This window comes from Crinia signifera, chromosome 11, assembly GCF_055691185.1.
Source record: "Crinia signifera chromosome 11, ASM5569118v1, whole genome shotgun sequence".
NCBI classification, from domain to species: domain Eukaryota; kingdom Metazoa; phylum Chordata; class Amphibia; order Anura; family Myobatrachidae; genus Crinia; species Crinia signifera.
The window spans coordinates 89555745-89576285 of NC_139227.1; the positions used below are offsets into that span (position 1 = coordinate 89555745).

Below are 20541 nucleotides of genomic sequence, written 5' to 3' on the forward strand. Positions count from 1 at the left end.
TTAGGGGTGGTCTCAGGTGCAAAAATATATATTTGGGCCCCTTTCATCTACCCCAACCCAGGTTCATAATATGCAACAAGGCAGAGGGTGACAGGGAGAGGCAGAGGTTGACATGGAAAAACAGTGGGTGACAGTGGCAGCAGTGGGCCTCAGTGCACTGCAGCTGCTGCACCAACGGTAGTTCCGCCTCTGATGGAGATAACCAGTGGCACAGGGAGTGAGGGAGGCAGGTACCACTCACTAGAGCTGTAACTTGACTTTTTGGTGATTTGTTCCACGAGAATTGAAATGATCCCAGCGGAAGCCCTTAAATTCACCATCGGTACCTTCATGCTTAAACCCTTAACACTTAACTTAAACTACACTTATCTATAAATAACGACACGGACACAAGTGCTGGCGTTTCAAAATAACGAATGTCAAATTTATTTTGACAACAAACTAAAGACTATAATATTGGTGGCGGCACTAAAGAACGGTCAGATCAAAGAAAAGGGGGTGGGTAGGGTCACCATAACATTCACACACCGCTGGTGACCAACTCTCCCAGCCAACCACCGGTGTCGGTGGAGGCAGCCATCTTCCGTGCATAGAAGTATGGCTCGTGACAATCGATGTCTGGAGAGCGCACCCACTAATGTACACACATTCCATCAACACAGTTGACCGTTCTTTACCGCCGCCCAAAGAAGAAATAGAGACAGAAAATAGGGATGGGTGGGTGGGGAAAAATTCCCAGAGAGGAAGTCACTCTCTGGTCAGCAGACCCTTCTCTCCCCTCTAAGTCCTCCCACTGCACCCATTGGCTGCCAGACGCAGCCCTTCCCCTCTCTGTTCCTCAAGCCAGCATGATAAGCCCCTTCGGTGATTTATGTCACCTCTAGCTTAATCAGCCATCGGTGTTCCTTTCTATAAATAAACCTTTATAGAAGACTGGAAAAAAAATAGATTTGGACACAGAAACAAATCCTCTTTATAGCACATTCATGAACTTAATTTCTGAGTTCTTTGTTATTCAGTTACAATACCCAGTTATCAATATACTGCTATAAGATATGAACCAATAAACTGTTAGAACATGGCAGCCAGGAGTTGCCAAGTTTTAAAGAGGAGATCAACTAAAATTAGTAATGAAAAGAGTAATTAAAGTAAGTAATTAATTAAAAGAGTTCATTTACAAGTGCTGCCATCATTGTCCCCTACACTGCAGCGTTGTGTATACTTCAGTTTTGCCTATAAAACTCTGGCATACCGTGCTTGTGTTCTAGCTGCACTGCAACATTCAGCAATTGACTAGCAATGTCTCACACAGTGAGTTATATGCAGTTTTGCCAAGCACGTTTCAGGGGCATCTGAGGTTGTGCCAGTTGTCCAGGCTCCATCAGATCGCTCATGATAGGCATTCTGAGCACCCTTAGTGCTGTTCAGACATATGACAGTGTGATCAATGGTGCGTCTTTGCAGGGGCATTTAAAGAGAGGAGGAGGCCCGCGTGCAGCCTCCTCTGGCCAGGCCCCCTCTTCTCTGTCAGGAACAGCACTGTGTAGTAGGATCTGAGCACTAGAGCGCTCAGATCCTACTAGGCATGTGCGAATCTCCAGAAATATGGTGCGGTGAAAATTTTGACAGCATTTTTGGCAGCATGAACCATGCGAGGATACGCGTTATACTAATCGAGGGTCCATGTCGACAGCTGTTGACAATTGTACACAAAAAAAAGATGAAAAACTCATGTCAACCTTATCATGTTTCTACCTTTTTCATGTTGACATTTTGAGCCTGTTGACCTTTCAAATGGAAATGAACGGCAGGAACGGATACGATATATCACATGCGGTTCTTCTGCATGAGATATATCACATGTAATCCCTGCCGAGCCTGCCTGGAGCTGGAAGCAATTCCGCAGATTGCGACTCAGAGGGTCCAGTGCGATGCACACGGGGGCGAACATTGCAACGGACCCGCTTTCATTCACCTGCAATTTGGGCTCTTTTCCTGCGATTTATTGCTGCAATCACACGGAAAAAAAAAACCTAATTGCCACAGAATAGCCCAGTGTATGGGGGCCTTGGAGAATACTCACTGGACCTTATTCAGATCTGATCACAGTACAAATTTGTTCTCAAAATGGGCAAAACCATGTGCACTGCAGTTGGGGCAGATGTAACAGGTGCAGAGAGAGTTAGATTTATATGAGTTATTTTTTTTCTGTGCAGGGTAAATACTGGCTGCATTATTTTTACACTGCAATTTATATTTCAGTTTCAACACACCCCACCAAGTTACATCTGCACCACCTGCAGTGCACATGGTTTTGCCCAATTTGCGAACAGGGAGTTATTCTGGTTGATTCGCAAGGCTGCGAATTCGCAGCCTTGCAAATCCACCAAACCCCACGCCCACCCACCCCCCTCGCAGTGCAGGTTTGCCCGCACAGGTTGCAAATGGATGTTTAGCATAAACATCCATTCGTATGCCTCGGCCTCGGGTAACCGCCCACATCTCTCGAAAGATGTGGAAGATACACGCATATAAAAGTGACTTTTAAGTCACTTACATATGCCTGCACGCTGGCACTGATATGATCGGGCAGCTGACATCCGGTGATGTCAGCTGCCAGCCCCCTGCACCCACGTCACAGCCTCATTATCATGAGAATGCCTAACATTGTCATGGGAACACCCATGGAACGCTGGGCGTTCCCATATGGTAATGAGCCAGCACAGAACCGAAAGTTTGCCATGGGTGCACGCACCCTACGTCTGCACATGCGCAGAAACGCGCCTGCACATGCGCAGATGTGCACCATCGTTCCTCCGTGCGAATGCACAGAGGATGGAATGGACTTGAATAACCCCCACTATCTCTTCATCAATACTGTGATCACTATCAATGAATTAACTAAATATATATCCTTGATAATCTGCACTTCAGCTCCAACAACTGTTTTTTTGTTTTTAAACTATGTAACCTGTATGCCAGATAAGATCTATTACACAAAATGCTGTGTAATGTGCAATAAAGCATGCACGCTAATAACCCCGGTCATCAGCTGCCACAGCAACCACATACCCTCCAACATGACCCATTCCATTAGGTACAAAATGCTCTGTTCCTGGACTTCCCTGCCAGTGGCAGTTACAGAGGTGGGGCTCCAGCACAGTCCAATATTCAAAGAGGGGGGTCACATCAACTGCCAGTGAGTCCAGGACAGTGATGTTTGGGGTGGCAGTAGGTGTGGCTCCCCTATTTGAATATTGGACTGTGCTGGAGCCAAACCTCTGCAACTGCCACTGCCACAGAGCATTTTTTACCTAATGGAATGGGTCACGTTGGAGGGTATGCAACCACTTTATTAGGACTTGGGGACTACCCACTCTAACGGTCCATATTTTAGTGGAGGAAGAAAAGTACCACCGATAGTCTGCACCCCACTATGGATTTTGCCAGTTTTTTAATCCATGAAATGAAGTATATAACTTTTTATGTGGGCGTAATAAAAGGGAGGGCAATTGTTCCAGCTACGGGGCCAAGGTCATATGCGTTTTCTATATGTCCATGGAAAACATCAAACTTCCCAGGCTTCAGCACCGTCCACGGGTAATATTGGTGCTATGAGTATAGTGTGGACTGAATATATAATTAATGGTTTGCAAAGTATTGTATGTGGAATTACTGTATAATAACTGTTACAGCTAGTTGTGTCTGGTAAGTGGCAAACTGCAGCACTAAAAGGAGTTCAGTCCATGTGCCAGTCACAATGGGACTAGATACATACTAGACTGTAATTGAAATGTTCCCCATTGCTTTAACCCTTTGAGTGCCACCATCTGTGTGAGAGATGTTCTAAATATCTGCTAATAATACCAGCGTCGCTCACATTTGTTATATAAATTAAAATTAAAAAAAGTTGTGTAAAAAAAATATATTTCCTATATAAGGTAAACATTACAGGACATTGGGCCTTATTCTGGTTCACTCTCAGAGGCAAATTCCTTCTGAAATGGATAAATCCGTGTGCACTGGCAGGTGGGGCAGATGTAACATGTGCAGAGAGAATTAGATTTGGGTGGGGTTTTTCTTCAAAGTGGGATCTATATTGCAGTGTAGAAATAAAGCAGTCAGTATTTACCCTGCGCATAAACAAAATAACTCACCCAAATCTAAATCTATCTGTACATGTTACATCTACCCCGCCCCCCCCTGCAGTGCACATGGTTTTGTCCATTTCAAAAGGAATATGCCTCTGAGAGTGAACCAGAATAAGGGCCATTATGAGAAATAAAAATGTTTGCTTGGCAATTTTCAGACCTAATACGACAAATTCACTTGGCATTTAAAGGGTTAAGACACAATGTTAGCAACAACAACCAAAAAACAGACACTAGCAGAGTTGCATGGGACCCATAAAATGCTATGGCACCTGGTATCTCATGCAGAGTGGTGTATTTAGGCCAGAGGTGAAACTTTCATTGATGGAGCAGGTGCAGTGCTCAGGGGCCCTGAGGACTAAGGGGTTTATTGCTGCCCCTTGTCACCCACTTTTTTTGTTGCACCCTGCCTCCCCCTGTCACCCTCTTCTGTGTTGCATAGTGCAGACTTGGGTTGGGGTGGAAGAGGGGGGCCCTAATTATATTTTTGCACTTGGGCTCAACACCCACAAGTTCCGCCACTGACTGAAGCAAAACATCCAGGGACACAACTGTACAGTATTTGGTCTCTGTGAGGGACCCTTGGAAGGTGTATTAACTGTAATGTATCCAATCACAAGGAAGCCTACTGTTTCACACAGACACAGAAAAAATATCACGTTCATTGAGCATCTTACTAACCATTTACTGTGGGGGAGAGGCCAGCGTTGGTATTCCTGTAGTTGGAGTTTCCATAGAGGGCTTAAATAAGGAATGAGACTATTAGATGTTAAATCAATTTGCAGTTTTAAACAAAATACATCATAAACTGTATTTGACATATTGGGGGTGATTCAGGTTGGGTCACAAAGCACATTTGGTTTGCTCATGGACAAAACCATGTGCACTGCAGGTGGGGCAGATGTAACATGTGCAGAGAGTTAGATTTGGGTGAGGTGTGTACTTCAAACTGATATCTATATTGCAGTGTAATAAAAAAGCAGTTAGATTGTACCCTAAAATCTAACTCTGTAACATGTATGTTACATCTGCCCCACCTGTAGTACAGCAAGCTAACCTGAATCACCCCCATTAAGTTTAAATTTTTTGTTTATTTGTGTAAAATTATCCATAGTTATTGCTTATTCCCCCCCCACCCCCACCACCACCACCCACTTGCAAGGGTGCAGACGCAAAACATCGGACCCCTTGCGAACTAACCCTCAACGACCTGAATAAGGTCCCATGTGCACTGCAGGTGGGGCAAATGTAACATGTGCAGAGAGAGTTAGATTTGGGTGGGGTTTGAACTTCAAACTGATACCTGTATTGCAGTGTAAAAATAAAGCAGCCACTATTTAATCTGCACAGAAACAAAATAACACCCAAATCTAACTCTCTCTGCACATGTTACATCTGCCCCACCTGCAGTGCATATGATTTTGTCCATTAGAGAGAGAATTTGCTTTTACGAGTGAAACAGAATCATGCCCTTTATTGGCACTAATAAAAGTCTAATTGCATCCAAAGCAACTGTATCTACTTTGTATCCTGTGAGCAGCTGAGGTATCCTTCCTGTCGCTTCCCTGAGTATAAGCACAGCAACTCCGAGCTCATACTCTGCTTGCTACGAATTGATTCATAGTAAGCAGTTAGTGGGAATTGGTCACCCAGGAGATGCTGCAGCAGCAGCATGACCATATGCAGCACCAAAAGTAAGCAGCTCCAGGTGTTGGTGGGAGTGACCCAAATACCTTTTACATCACAGTGGGAGGAGTCAGTAACAGACATTTACTGATGTAAATAAAGGTATCCCTGTACCCTAGGGTGGCAAAGTAAACCCATCCGGTTGTAAATAATAGTGACCCCGTCCTAGGTGATATACTAAGCACATTCACTCACACCCATCTTGATGTAGAATCACAAATCTAAATTATTATTTGCATTAAGAGAAGATTAAAGGATTAAGCAAAAGCAATTCGCATAATATTTGAGCATATAGTGACACACAACTTAAATAATAAAATAAAAATAGATGAAACTATAAATACTACAGGACATTATAAGTACAACAACAAAGTAACAATGTGCAAATACATTATGCAGGTATGATTTTGTGCCTGTTCCCTACAGAATTGGGCTGGTACTGTAAGCATTGAGAATATAGCCAACACAAAAAGTCTGTTTCACAGCATATGCTGGGGAATACAAGGGCAATGGCTCATAGCATTGCCTTATACAACATCACACATCCATCAAAAGTGAGCAATGGAAACAAGCAATCGTATAAAAATTCCTGTCCACAGGGTCACTGACCCCTGTTACCTGCTCTGATCCAAAGCATTCTGCCCTGCACATCAGCTTCTGACCTCTGTCCCACACCTGCTTCCAGTTCTATTCATCCAAGATAGGCAAAAACTCCAGGCCCCCTCCGGAGGGGCGTGCTGCTACTGCTGCAGCCACTTGTTCCTGTAGGCTTGGGAGAGGATTTGGGTTTGGGAGGGGATTACATTAGGGGCAGTCATGTGTTACAGCTGTACCAGGACGCCTAGGTTCCCTCTGTCACCAGCTCACTCCAGAAGTGCAACTTTCCCAAAAAGCTCCTTAGGGACAGAGTGAAAGCTTACTTCACTAAACAGCAGTCTTGGGTGACCATACTAACACTGCACTGTAGTAGGCTGTGCAATGGCACATGGGCACAATCTTCCACTCACATGGAAAACAACTACAGTATATTTCATATGTACCTTTATTATTAACGTTTCATCCAAACATAAAAAATCCACACTCATACGGTTTAATTTAGAATTAGGGGCAAAACAGAGGAAACATGGTGGCTCAGTTTATTGTTCGCTGTCTTGGTTTAAATTCCTGCCAAGGCTCTATCTGTGTGTATATTGCAAGTGTTCTCTGTGCGGATTCGGTATGAAATCCCGACGATCAAAATCCTGACAGGGTAATAATACCGACAAGGACAAAATCCCGACAAGGACAAAATCCCGACAAGGTCAAAATACCGGTACAGGTGAAACAGTCAACATGACTTTGTGTTGACAGGTCGTGAGGTCGACATGGGTTTTTTCACAGTTTATTGACACGAATGTCGACACAGTCGACATGGACACAGTTGGAAGTTAACCGCAGCCCTTCGCTTCGCTCGCAATGCTTTGGGTACAGTGCCTCGCTGCGCTCGGCACGCTATATTATTCTCCCACCACGCCCTAGTGGATGGTAGGGCATGAAATACCGCCTGTCGGCACATGTCGGGTCCAAAAACCATGTCAACCTCGCGACCTGTCGACACAAAGTCATGTTGACTGTTTCACCTGTACATTCTATATGTCGGTATTTTGACCTTGTCGGGATTTTCTTCTTGTCGGGATTTGAAATGTCGGGATTTTGACCTTGTCGGGATTTTGTCCTTGTCGGTATTATGACCCAGTCGGAATTTTGACCGTCGGGATTTTGACTGCATCCCCTCTGTGCTTGTCGTATATTTTTTAGTTTACTTTCACAATCTAAAAACATCCTGGTAGGATAAAACCAGAGATTATCCGATATCCGAACATTTGATCGATACTGCATAGGTCAACGTCAGTGGATCCAGCTCTATCCAGCTTAGCCGGCCAATGGTGCGTTTTCATCCTGAGCGGTGTACTGAATTAGACGCGGTAGCTTTAGATACTCGCGGTGTGGCAGATTCCAGTACCCGCCACCTCGCAGAGAAAGCAAAGACTCTAAAGGCCCCCATACACTATGCGATTTTGGTCCGATTTCATCCGATTTCGGCACTTGGTGCCGATAATCGGATGAAATCGGCCCAAAATCGTATGTGTGTGATGTCTGATCCGATCCGATGCGCGGTCCCGTGCGCATCGGACCGGATCAGGGAGGTCGGACGGTCAGCACATAAGATCATCCGACCTCCCTGTATGCATATGCCTGCCACCTGACAGGCATATGCATGCAGACACCGGGCGGGCAGCGGGTCCCTGAGCACCGGCTGACTGACCTGGCCGGGCGGTGGTGCGTGCGGGCAGCGGTGGTGGGGGCGGGCGGCGGTGAACGCTGCTGACCTGGCAGTGTACTTACTTACATAGCAGCAGCGGGGACGGGCAGCGCAGTGGCGGCTATTATATTTTGAAAATACTTGTCAAATGACCGGCCGCTCTCTGATTGGCTGAGAGCTCTCCGGCCAATCAGAGAGCGGCCGGTCATTTGACAAGTATTTTCAAAATATAATAGCCGCCACTGCGCTGCCCGTCCCCGCTGCTGCTATGTAAGTAAGTACACTGCCAGGTCAGCAGCGTTCACCGCACCCGCCGCCCGCCCCCACCACCACCGCTGGCCGCCCCCACCACCACCGCTGACCGCCCCCACCACCACCGCTGACCGCCCCCACCACCGCAGCCGCCGCCGCCCGCCCCCACTACTGCCGCTGCCCGCCCCCACTACTGCTCACCGCCCTGCAGCTCCCCGGTTTTTTTTTTAACATGGGATAAATCGCATGCGATTTATCCCATGTAAAAAATGGCACATCAAGTGCCAGATTGTATGTGAGCCTCCCGGGGAGCTGCCGGGCGGCTCGCAGGTAAATTGGGTCCGACTTGTCCCTAGGACAAGTCGGCCTAATGTATGGGGGCCTTTACTCTATACCAGTTCACCTTTGCTTTCCATCTTCAGCACTATGATTAGGAAGATGGCACAAGTAAGATACAGGTGAGGGCCGTGTGGTGTTACTGCAGCCCAGCACTGATGACCTCTGAATAAACTCATTAAATACAAATACAAAATGAACTACAAAATATAATACTGAATATGACATTCTAATAAAACTGATAAAATATCTAGGTTTATTTTTATATCAGCTAGTTACAGTATAACTGGAACAACTAGCAGTGTTTATACTATTACTACTACTACTACTAATACTGCTATTACTACTGCTGCTATTACTGCTGCTGCTACACTGCTGCTGCTATTACTACTACTACTACTGCTGCTACTACTATTACTACTACTACTGCTGCTATTACTACTACTACTGCTATTACTACTGCTGCTGCTATTACTACTACTACTGCTGCTATTACTACTACTACTGCTACTACTACTGCTGCTGCTGCTATTACTACTGCTGGTATTACTACTACTGCTGCTACTACTGCTGCTGTTACTACTACTACTGCTGCTACTGCTATTAGTACGACTACTATTTCTACTACTACTGCTGCTATTACTACTCCTATTACTACTACTGCTAATAATATTCTGCTGATGCTACTACTACTACTGCTGCTGCTATTACTACTACTGCTGCTGCTATTACTACTACTACTGCTATTAAGGAGCCCATACATGCTCCGTTGTGTCCGGCTCCGTTCTGTACTATGCGATGCGCGCTCCCGCGCATCACATAGTACGGTACAAAAAGTATGTGCTGCAGTACAGAACGGAGCCTCAAAACGGAGCGTGTATGGGCTCCTTAACTACTACTACTACTGCTGCTGCTACTATTACTACTACTACTGCTGCTATCACTACTACTACTACTGCTGCTACTACTACTAATGCTATTACTACTACTACTACTGCTGCTGCTACTATTACTACTGCTATTACTACTACTACTACTGCTGCTGCTTTTACTACTACTGCTGCTACTACTGCTATTACTACTACTACTGCTTTTACTACTACTGCTATTATTACTACTACTACGGCTGCTGCTACTGCTATTACTACTACTACTGCTGCTGATTTTACTACTACTACTGCTACTACTGCTATTACTACTACTACTACTGCTGCTGCTACTACTGCTATTACTACTACTACTGCTGCTACTATTACTACTGCTGTTACTACTACTACTGCTGCTATTACTCCTACTGCTATTATTACTACTACTGCTGCTGCTGCTACTACTACTGCTATTATAAATACTGCTACTGCTGCTATTATTACTACTACTACTACTACTACTACTACTGCTATTACTACTACTACTGCTGCTGCTATTACTACTACTACTACTACTGCTGCTGCTGCTGCTGCTACTACTGCTGCTGCTGCTACTACTACTACTGCTATTACTACTACTACTACTACTACTGCTGCTACTATTACTACTGCTATTACTACTACTACTTCTGCTATTACTACTACTGCTGCTGCTATTGCTACTACTGCTGCTGCTATTGCTACTGCTGCCATTACTACTACTACTATTACTACTACTGCTGCTGCTGCTACTACTACTACTGCTACTACAACTACTGCTGCTGCTATTATTACTACTGCTGCTGCTGCTACTACTACTACTACTGCTGATGTTACTATTATTGCTGCCGCTATTACTACTACTATTACTACTTCTATCACTGCTACTACTACTACTGCTGCTATTACTATTACTGTCACTGCTAATACCACTACTACTGCTGCTGCTGCTATCACTACTACTACTGCTATCACTACTACTGCTGCTGTTATTACTACTACCACTAATTCTACTACTGCAGCTGCTGCTGCTCCTACTACTACTACTGCTATTACTACCACTACTACCACTGCTATTACTACTGCTACTACTACTGCTGCTGCTATTACTTCTGCTATTACTACTACTACTACTACTACTACTACTCAAGAAACTTAACAAAAATGGGACATAATAAAGTTTATAAACATAACACACTACATGAACTATGAAATACAGAAAAGTTAAAATTTTCAACCCAAACCTCAGAATAGCCTAAAACCCATTTTATATCACAATGCTGAGTCAGACCCAGGATCTCAATCCCAGGTGCAACCCGGCACTTATCTGGGTTTGTCGCTTTCACATTAAACCCAGATCGCCCATTATACAGAGGGTGGCTCGGGTTTAACCTGTCTTATAACCTGGGTCGAATTGCTGGGTTCCTCAACCTGGGTTAAAAGCTTTGGTACTTTCACACCACACCTCAACCTAGATCGACACGTCACCAACCTGGCAATAACCCACGCCCGAGGTGCGGTATGAAAGGGGTATTAGAAGGCAAGAAATTGCTACTCTCATTAGGTGCAGCAGGTAGGAAAACTAGCTTGCAGGATTGGCAAGACAGCACAACAAAACTCTTCTTTTCCATATTGACTGGTTGGAAACATAAATAAAGAACAATATGTAAACTTCATTTCCTACTTATGGGAATCATATATTGCTTCTCTTCTAACAACCAGGCTTGCCGCCTGGTTGTTAGAAGAGTAGCAATATATGATTCCCATTAGTATTAATCCATCATAGCTTTAACCCCTTCCCGACATTTGACGTACATTTACGTCATGGTCGGGAAGTACTTCCCGACACATGGCGTAAATGTACGTCATGAGTTCTAACTGTCACCGCGTCTATAGACGCGGTGACAGTTTGGAGATGTCTGCTGTCCCTGACAGCAGACATCCCCCCTCGCCGCCCAGGGGGGGAAGGGGTGCCCCCCCCGGTCGGCGATCGCTGCGATTGGCTGTTCAAAAGTGAACAGCCAATTGCAGCGTTTTCTGTGTTACCGGCGGCTAAGCCGCTCGGTAACACAGAGATCGGTGGTGATCGGTGCTGTTAAGTACAGCACCGATCACCACCGAACGGCAGCCCACCCTCCCACCCACCCGGCAGCCTCCCTCCCACCCAGCCAGCAGCCGCAGCGCCAGCCCCCCTCCCACCCCCCCGCCAGCCGCAGCACAGCAGGAGGAAGAATATGATTTTTAAGTGAATGGGATTAAATGAACTATATATATATATATATATATATATATGTGTATATATGTATATATATATACACATATATATATATATATGTGTGTATATATATATATATATATATACACATATATATATATATATATATATACACACACACATATATATATATATATATATACAGTGATCGGTGCTGTTAAGTACAGCACCGATCACCACCGATCGCCAGCCCACCCCCCCCTCCCACCCCCCCCTCCCACCCGGCAGCCCCCCCTCCCACCCACCCGGCTGCCGCAGCGCCAGCACCCCTCCCACCCCCCCACCAGCCGCAGCGCCAGCCCCCCTCCCAAAGCTGGTGATCAAAATGGGGTCACATGTGGGGGGGTTCCACTGTATTGGTGCTTCGGGGGTCTTGCTAATGCGACATAGCACCCACCATTCATTCCACCACCAAATATCACTCCTTCCCTTCTGAGTCCTGCCATGCACCCAAATGGTATTTTTTGGTCACATATGAGGCATTGCCGTACTCGGGAGAAATTGGGGCACAGATTTTGGGGTGCTTTGTCTCCTTCATTCCTTGCGAAAATGAAAAATTTTGAGCCAGAATTGCATTTTTGTGTAAAAAATTACATTTTTTTACACAAAAATGCAGATCTGGCTCAAAATTTTTCATTTTCGCAAGGAATGAAGGAGACAAAGCACCCCAAAATCTGTGTCCCAATTTCTCCCGAGTATGGCAATGCCTCACATGTGACCAAAAAATACCAGTTGGGTGCATGGCAGGACTCAGAAGGGAAGGAGTGATATTTGGATTTTGCAGCACAGATTCTGGTTGAATGACCCCTGAAGCACCCATACAGTGGAACCCCCCCCACAAGTGACCCCATTTTGCAAACTACACCCTTCAGGGAATTCATCAGGGGGTATAGTGTACATTTCAAACCCCCAGGGGTTTCACCAATTTTGATACAACTGAGCTGTGAAAATGAAAAATTAAATTTTTTCATTTTCACAGCCCAGTTGTATCAAAATTGGTGAAACCCCTGGGGGTTTGAAATGTACACTATACCCCTAAATGAATTCCCTGAAGGGTGTAGTTTGCAAAATGGGGTCACTTGTGGGGGGGTTCCTAAATTTTAGCATCTTATGGTGCCTAGAAACCTACATGGTGCCTAAAAAATAATCTCATAAAAAGGAGGCTCCAAAATCAAGTAGGTGCTCCTTCTATTATGAAGCCTGTGGTTTGGTCAACGTGCACACTAGGGCCACATATAGGATATTTTTGAAAACAAAAGAATTGGGGGAATCAATTTTTAGTCACATTTCTCTAGTAAAATCTACTGTGTTCCTTAGAAAAATGTATTAAAATTGCAAATCTGCAAAAAAAATGAAATTTTGAAATTTCACCTACACTTTGTTTTAATTCCTGTGAAACACCTAAAGGGTTAACAAACTTCCAAAATGCTGTTTTGAATACTGTGAGGGGTGCAGTTTTTGAAATGGCATCATTTATGGGGGTGTCTCACATACAAGTCCCTCAAAGTCACATCAGAACTGAACTGGTCCCTAAAAAAATCAGTGTTTGAAATTTTCTTGAAAATTTGCTATTCATATTGTAAGCCTCCTAGTGTCCAAAAAAATTAAAAGAAAGTTGAAATAATGATGGAAACATAAAGTAGACATATGGTCTATGTTAGTTATTAACTATTTTGAGTGGTATGATTATTTGGCTCACAAGCAAAAAATAAAAACATTTTGCAAATTGCTAAATTTTCCATTTTTTTTACGACATTTTGGTATTTTTCACAAAAAAACACAGACTGTATCGACCCAAATTTACCACTAATTTGAAGTACAATGTGTCACGAGAAAACAATCTCAAAATCACTGGGATAAGTAAAAGCAAAAAAAAGTTATACCCACTTAAGTAATACATGTCAGATTTGAAAAAAATGGCTCTGTCAGGAACGCAAAAACTGGCTGTGTCAGGAAGGGGTTAAGAATACAACTTAGTACCTAACTAGAATACTAGCAGGAGAAACACCAATCTGCATCTTGTGTTTGGTGCTGTCCACACACTCCATCCAATAGGAGGAACCCATGCCAGGTCCAGGGTAGCACAATCGTATTCACATTACACCACATGTAGTGACAATAAAAAGCAAATAAGCAGCGCTTAAACTATAAAGAATAAAAAACAGTTTTTGTTAATATTTGCTTTATAAAATGAATATCAACAATACAATATCATTAACATACTGTACATATATATAGCATAATAATAAAAGTATTAAAATAAAGAATCTCACTGACAGGATGGATAGCCGAGCTACATTTTTTTTGTCCTGTCAGTGAGATTCTTTATTTTAATAATTTTATTATTATGCTATGTTAATGATATTGTATTGTTGATAGTAATTTTATAAAGCAAATGATAACTAAACTGGTTTTTATTCATTGTAATTTAAGCGCTGCTTTTTTGCTCTTTGTTTTTATTGTTGCTACCAATAGGGATTGACTAACCCGATACCCCAGCAGCAGCTTTGGGGAAACACCTCATACCCCAGGCGCCCATCTATATTCTATAGCAGAATATATTTCTTTGGTTTCACCACATGTAGTGAACCTGATTCATATTATACCATAAAGTTGTGCTTCTTATTCATGTTATGACAGACAGCAGTGCCCCATATTCAAGATACACTACACAGTAGTATTCCTTATACATGTATGCCACATAGTAGTGTCACTTACAAATAATGCCCACAGCAGTAGTACCCCTTACACAAAATGTCCACAGTAAGTGCCCTCCATACACTTATCTATCTCTGTCCTTCCAGAAGCTTCCTCTTCTCTCTTGTTCACTTCCACGATTGAGACAGCATGACATCACAAATGCAGTCCCAGAAAAAGGAAGCCGCTGGGGCAGGTTTTTCTGTTGGAATTACTGTTCAGGGCAGTGGTGGAGGTGGAACTGAGTTCCCCTTACCATTATAGGTGGTGGAACTCAGTTCTACCCCACTTTAACCCCTGCAAATAACTAATTTTTGTGACTATTCACACTTACTGTACCTATTATCTTAACAAGTGAATTTGTTGTGCACAAAGCACTGCTATTCATCCATGATACCTCAATAAAAAAAAATCTAAAAAAAAAAAGTTCTACAGTACATGAAATACAGAGAGTATGAAAATACCACAACGAGTGTGGCAGCCATTTTGGGTCATCAGTTGCAGTATTCAGTATGCCATTCATTCAGTATGCCTGTCACTTTTATTTATTTATTTATGAACAGTTTCTTATATAGCGCAGCATATTCCGTTGCGCTTTACATAGGGGACAGTGATACAACAAAACAGGGTATTTACAGACAGTCAACGTGTAGGAGGGCCCTGCTCGCAAGCTTACAATCTATAGGGAAATAGGCATTGATACATAAGGATAGATACTGTATTCTTATTTGCATCGATTCCACCAGAACGCAAGGTTCTATGACTGGTTCTGGAATTTGATAAGCTTGCCTGAAGAGATGAGTTTTTAGGGAACGCTTATAGGTTTGGAGACTGGAGGAGAGTCTTATTGGGCTTGGGAGGGCATTTCACAGAGTGGGTGCAGCCCGAAGTGTGGATGAGAGACGCAGATCTTGGGAGGAGCGTAGAGGTCGTGTTGGAAGATATGTATGTTGGTGTAGTTTGGTTTATGGCTTTGTGTGTAAGTAAAATAATTTTGTATTGAATACGGTAGAATACAGGTAACCAATGGAGTGACTGACAGAGTAGCTTTGCAGACGATGAACGTCTGGCTAGGAAGATTGGCCTCGCAGCTGCATTCATGATGGACTGTAGTGATGAGAGTCTGTATTGGGGAAGGCCAATAAAGAGACTATTGCAATAATCAATGCATGAGATGATGAGAGCATGGATTAGAGTTTTTGCAGTGTCTTGTGTAAGGTAAGGGCGAATTTTAAATATGTTTTTTAGGTGCATGTGGCATGATTTTGAGACAGATTGAATGTGGGGTACAGTACAAAGGAAAGTTCTGAGTCAAGGATAACACCTAGGCAGCGAGCTTGAGAGGTAGGAGTGATTGTCATCTTCTAAACAGCCATATAGATATTAGCTTGGTAACTACTACAGGTTGAGTATCCCGTATCCAAACTGCTCGGGACCAGGAGAATTTTGGATAACGGATTATTCCGTATTTCGGAATATTTTAATATTTCAATGATGTATTTTGAAGTATCTTGCATTTATGCTGTATAAACACATCAAACACATGAAATGCACACAAATATATTTTATTTGTTCAAAAAACAAGGTTTCCAAACATGAAACAAAATGTGTGTACTATCTCAGATATTGAATTTGAATGCCAAGCAATCATTGTCTTGCATATATATAGTGCCAGTTACATATCATGTCCTCAGTAGGGCTGTTACAAATGTCCCCAGTGAGTTTTTAGCAAAAAAAAAATTTTTTTTTCACTTTCTGGAATGTATGGTTTTCGGAATAATTCGGATAACGGATATTCGGATACGGGATACTCAACCTGTATTTATTGGCGGAAATATAATTAATTCTGTTTTTGAGATATTAAGTTTGAGGTGGCGAGATGACATCCAGGATGAGGAGAATGCATCCACCTCACCTTTCCTTATCTCATCCATATCCTTAATCTGGGAGCTGGTTACAGGTCAGGTGGAAAGAACAAAAGAGAGGACTAATAATACGTCAGAAACATAAGCTTTTAAGGACAAATGCAATCAATGCACCGGAAATAATGCAGCTAACCATATTAGCATTGTGTAGTAGGTAGGTGTGTGTGTGTGTGTGTGTGTGTGTGTGTGTGTGTGTGTGTGCGCTTTATATCTATATGAAACATGGGTGAACTAATTTTCAACCATTGTGCCCCATTTCTCTGCTGGTGTGCTTCAGTTACTGCATCCATTTTTGCCAAAAAGCCAATTTTTTTGCTTCGGCAACATGTCAGTTTTTGGAGGCACGTTGTAAGCTGTCTTCTTCAACATGGCTGTCGCCTGCAAGTTCCCTGCATTCAGAATAAATTTACATGTCCAATTTGTTACATGTAAATTGTAATAATATAACTCTGTGTACGTACCCCCCCACTGTCCTGATTACAAAGATGGGGGTTGCTGCACTAGACCACACCCCTTCCACACAAGGTCATGTCCACCTCCATGAAGCCAAGCCCCTTTTGTCCAGCAGAGTCCAAAGTTGGGAGGTTGTGAGTAGGTTGTGCATACTAGATACATACCGATGACAGGAGTATATCCCCCCCCCCCCCCCCGCCAGCAGCCTGACCCCAACCCCCCTGCCTCTGGCCACCTGCTACTGATGTCCACATACTCACCAGCGTCGGCATCCTGATCCATTTTCCAAGGTACCGACACTGGCTGACCGGCTGCCATGCACATGGTGCCATGCTGTGCTGTTTATTGTGGATCAGGGGCCTACATGACCTGCATTGTTATTCCATATCTCTGTCTTTCTTCATTTTTATTCTGGCACATTAAAATAACTAACTGTCAGCTGCCGATGCGTCCTAAAAAGCTGCTGTGCTTATATTAATGGGCGATCCTGTTCTATTTTACAGCCAGAAAACTGAAGAATGTGTGTAATGAAAACAGGGCAAAGAGCCGACTGTCTGAACCTAAACAGCTGAGTAGTTTGCTGAGAAAAAATACAATGGGTCCCCCCAGGCACCCCCTCCAAATACATACACACATTCTCTGACACGATCAGCAGTGCCTATTGCCAAAGCACACTATACAATGCACATACATTCGTTCTTCCTAGGCTGTACACCTTACACACGCATGTATTCATGCATGGAAATCTATTCTATATCAATAGCATATTTCCATTTAATCACATTACATCGGGGGGAGGGCCAGACACCAACACTAAGTGAGACCAGACAATGCAACATTTGCAATCAATTTATGGGGGTAATTCAAATGTCAACAGAGATATTCAATTTTTGCTTTGTTGGAGTGCGATCAGCTACTGGCGCCTGCACTTCAAATCACATCAAACACCCCCTGCCCCTGGGGGGGGTGATGAGCTGTAGCAAGCAAAAATTCCCCCGCTTGAGCGCTCAAACATGACTTTTGACTTTGCGCCCAGTAGTTTGTTCGGGTTTAGGCAATGTGCGCTTGGCTAAACCCATCCATAGTTACTCAGATCAGCACTACAAAGAGCAACAATTGAATATCTCTCCACGATCTCAAGTCACTTAAAATGGGACATTGGGGTGGGGATGTGGGGGGGTTTGATAAGGACACTAAACTTTTAGCAGGCCAGTGGCCACCGATTAGCAACCATCTATGGCATTGATAGAGGTTCATTGTCGCTGTTGAACACTGGCGGCACAGGTTCGATGGGTGGATGACGAGGGGTCATTGATCATCGTTCCCCTCCACAGTGGTAAAAACAACTGACCATTAATAGCTGAACCGTCCATGACACCTCTATCAGTCTCCTATTGTAGGGGCTGTGGTCACGAAAACTATAGATCAGGCATTCCCAACCTCACTCCTCAAGGCAGTCCAGGTTTTAAAGACATCCCAGCATGCCCTGCTACAGCTTTGCTATTTGGCCATGCTAAACTGTTGCAGGGCATGCTGGGATACACAGTTCAACAATAGCTGGAGAGCCAAAGGTTCCCCATCCCTGTTCTAGAAGATAAGAGAATTGAATGGTTGCTATGGATAACATCCTATCTTCAGTAGAACTCCCATCTTAGTAAATGTACCCCTAATTGTATTACTGGGGATCAATCCCTATGAAGTTGGAGTCACCTTGCTGCTGGAGTGAATGAATCTGTTTTTCGCACTTATGGTACCTCTGGTTTTGCATGTCCCAGTGAGATTGGGTCTCAAAGTGGTTGAGTTTCTACACATTTGCAACGGCACCCCAACTCCTTTGTGGCTAATTGGATTGAGAAATTAATGGTTTTTCAAGAGTTAAATAATGTAAAATAAATTATGTTGTAAAGTGTCTTCCGGGATTCTCTCTGTATTGTCTGCCTGTTATTATGATGCTCTATTATATGGTGGTCACTGAAATGCTCTCTGTTTTGTATGGATGTCTCTGGCATGCTCTGTATATTGTGTGGCAGTCACTAGGATGCTCGGTGTATTGTATGACATTCAACAGGATTGCTGTTGTGTTGGGGATTGTGTTGTATGAGGCAGTACAGATGGTGTAGTGGTTAGCATTACTGCCTCACAGAACTGACGTTATGGGTTCAATTCCCACCATGGCCCTAACTGTGTGGAGTTTACTTGTGTGGGTTTCCTCCGGGTACTCCAGCCTCCTTCCACAATCCAAAAATATACAGGTAGGCGAATTGTCTCCCAACAAATGAACCCTAGAATGTGTGTGTGTGTGTGTGTGTGTGTGTGTGTGTGTGTATATATGTGGTAGGGACTATAGATTAGATTGTAAACTCCACTGGGGCAGGGACTGATGTGAATGTTCAAATTTTCTCTGTAAAGTGCTACGGAATATGTGTGCGCTATATAAGAAACTGGTAATAAATATGTTGGTCACCATTCCCAGTCAGTATTATTTGGAGCTCAGTGGGATGCAATTGGTATTGTGTTTAGTAAAGGTTGCATAAGACATTTTCCTTTCACGCCTCTAGTGAAAACCTTGCCTACTGTTGTGGTAACCCCAGCTACAGTGTATTTGACCTTAAGCATTGGAAGTCACTTTTATACGTATTTTCTAGGCCATTTCATTTTCTAATCTACCATTGCTCCATATTTAGGTAAGGGGGCATTTGTATTATACTTGTGAGAAGTCTTACCTGGAAACAAGAACAACTTTTAATAGTTATTGTTGTAGGCACGTGCATCGCACAGACATTTTAATCATTTATTTTGTAATTCCATTCTATTATTCAGATGGAGACATAAAAAAAATCCCATGAGTGTGCATTTACTATTTGACATTAACCTCATGTCTAGTGACTGGCTAGTAGGACCATTACAATCCGAAAGCCTTTGCATGTTTCAGAACAATGTTTACATCATACCAGACATGCCATGGCACCAAGGAATGTGCAAAGTATCCAGAGCCGTAAATTAATGGACTGTCGGCAGTATTTTCAATAATGGCATTGTACATACTCAATATTTTAAATCTCTGACATCAATCAGCACATCCTGCGGTATGTCAGCATTATGGCATAGGTGTGTGTGCAGTAAGATGTCTGGGGAAGAGTTAGAAGTAAAGTTAAGGCAATCTGTTTGCTGACTTATGCCCGGTACACACCAGGGTGACCCGCTCATGATGCACATTGTGAGCGGGTAGTCCGACCCACTCTCGTTCACGCAGAGCGCACGACCCGCTCACGATGTGCTACGTGAGCTGGTTCCGATCCGATCGCGACCCGCACCCGGGTGTATGGTCGTTTTTAGATCCTACCTGCTGCAGGAAGGTTCTGAATAACGACCGACCCGCGGGGCCGCGCATCGGATCGGGACACAAAAGGGCCCAATCTACCTACAATCTACATCCGGAATTGCATCTAGATTGATGGGATTGGGCCCTTGTCGTTCTGGTGTGTACCCTTCATTATTCTGGTTCACTCGCAAAGGCAAATTCCTTTTCAAATGGACAAAACCATGTGCACTGCAGGGG

At 43.6% G+C, this 20541-nt stretch overlaps 1 protein-coding gene across 11 annotated transcripts in view; it reads right to left on the reverse strand.

The window, feature by feature from the left end:
* The window catches only part of LOC146046377 (myelin regulatory factor-like), a 170791-nt gene that overhangs the window by 121824 nt on the left and 28426 nt on the right, over window positions 1–20541 (reverse strand). For 9 of the 11 annotated variants that reach the window (XM_083165646.1, XM_083165642.1, XM_083165653.1 and 6 more), the window contains exons 1-2: window positions 6456–6489; window positions 4833–4892 (exon numbers count right to left, since the gene is read on the reverse strand). The exons of 1 other annotated variant lie outside the window; for it this stretch is intronic. In XM_083165646.1, the coding sequence (XP_083021772.1) occupies window positions 4833–4892; window positions 6456–6474 (79 nt within the window). In that variant the 5' untranslated portion in view covers window positions 6475–6489. Of the gene's footprint in view, window positions 1–4832; window positions 4893–6455; window positions 6521–20541 lie in introns of those variants that run through there. One more of the 11 variants, XM_083165648.1, reaches the window with a different exon arrangement.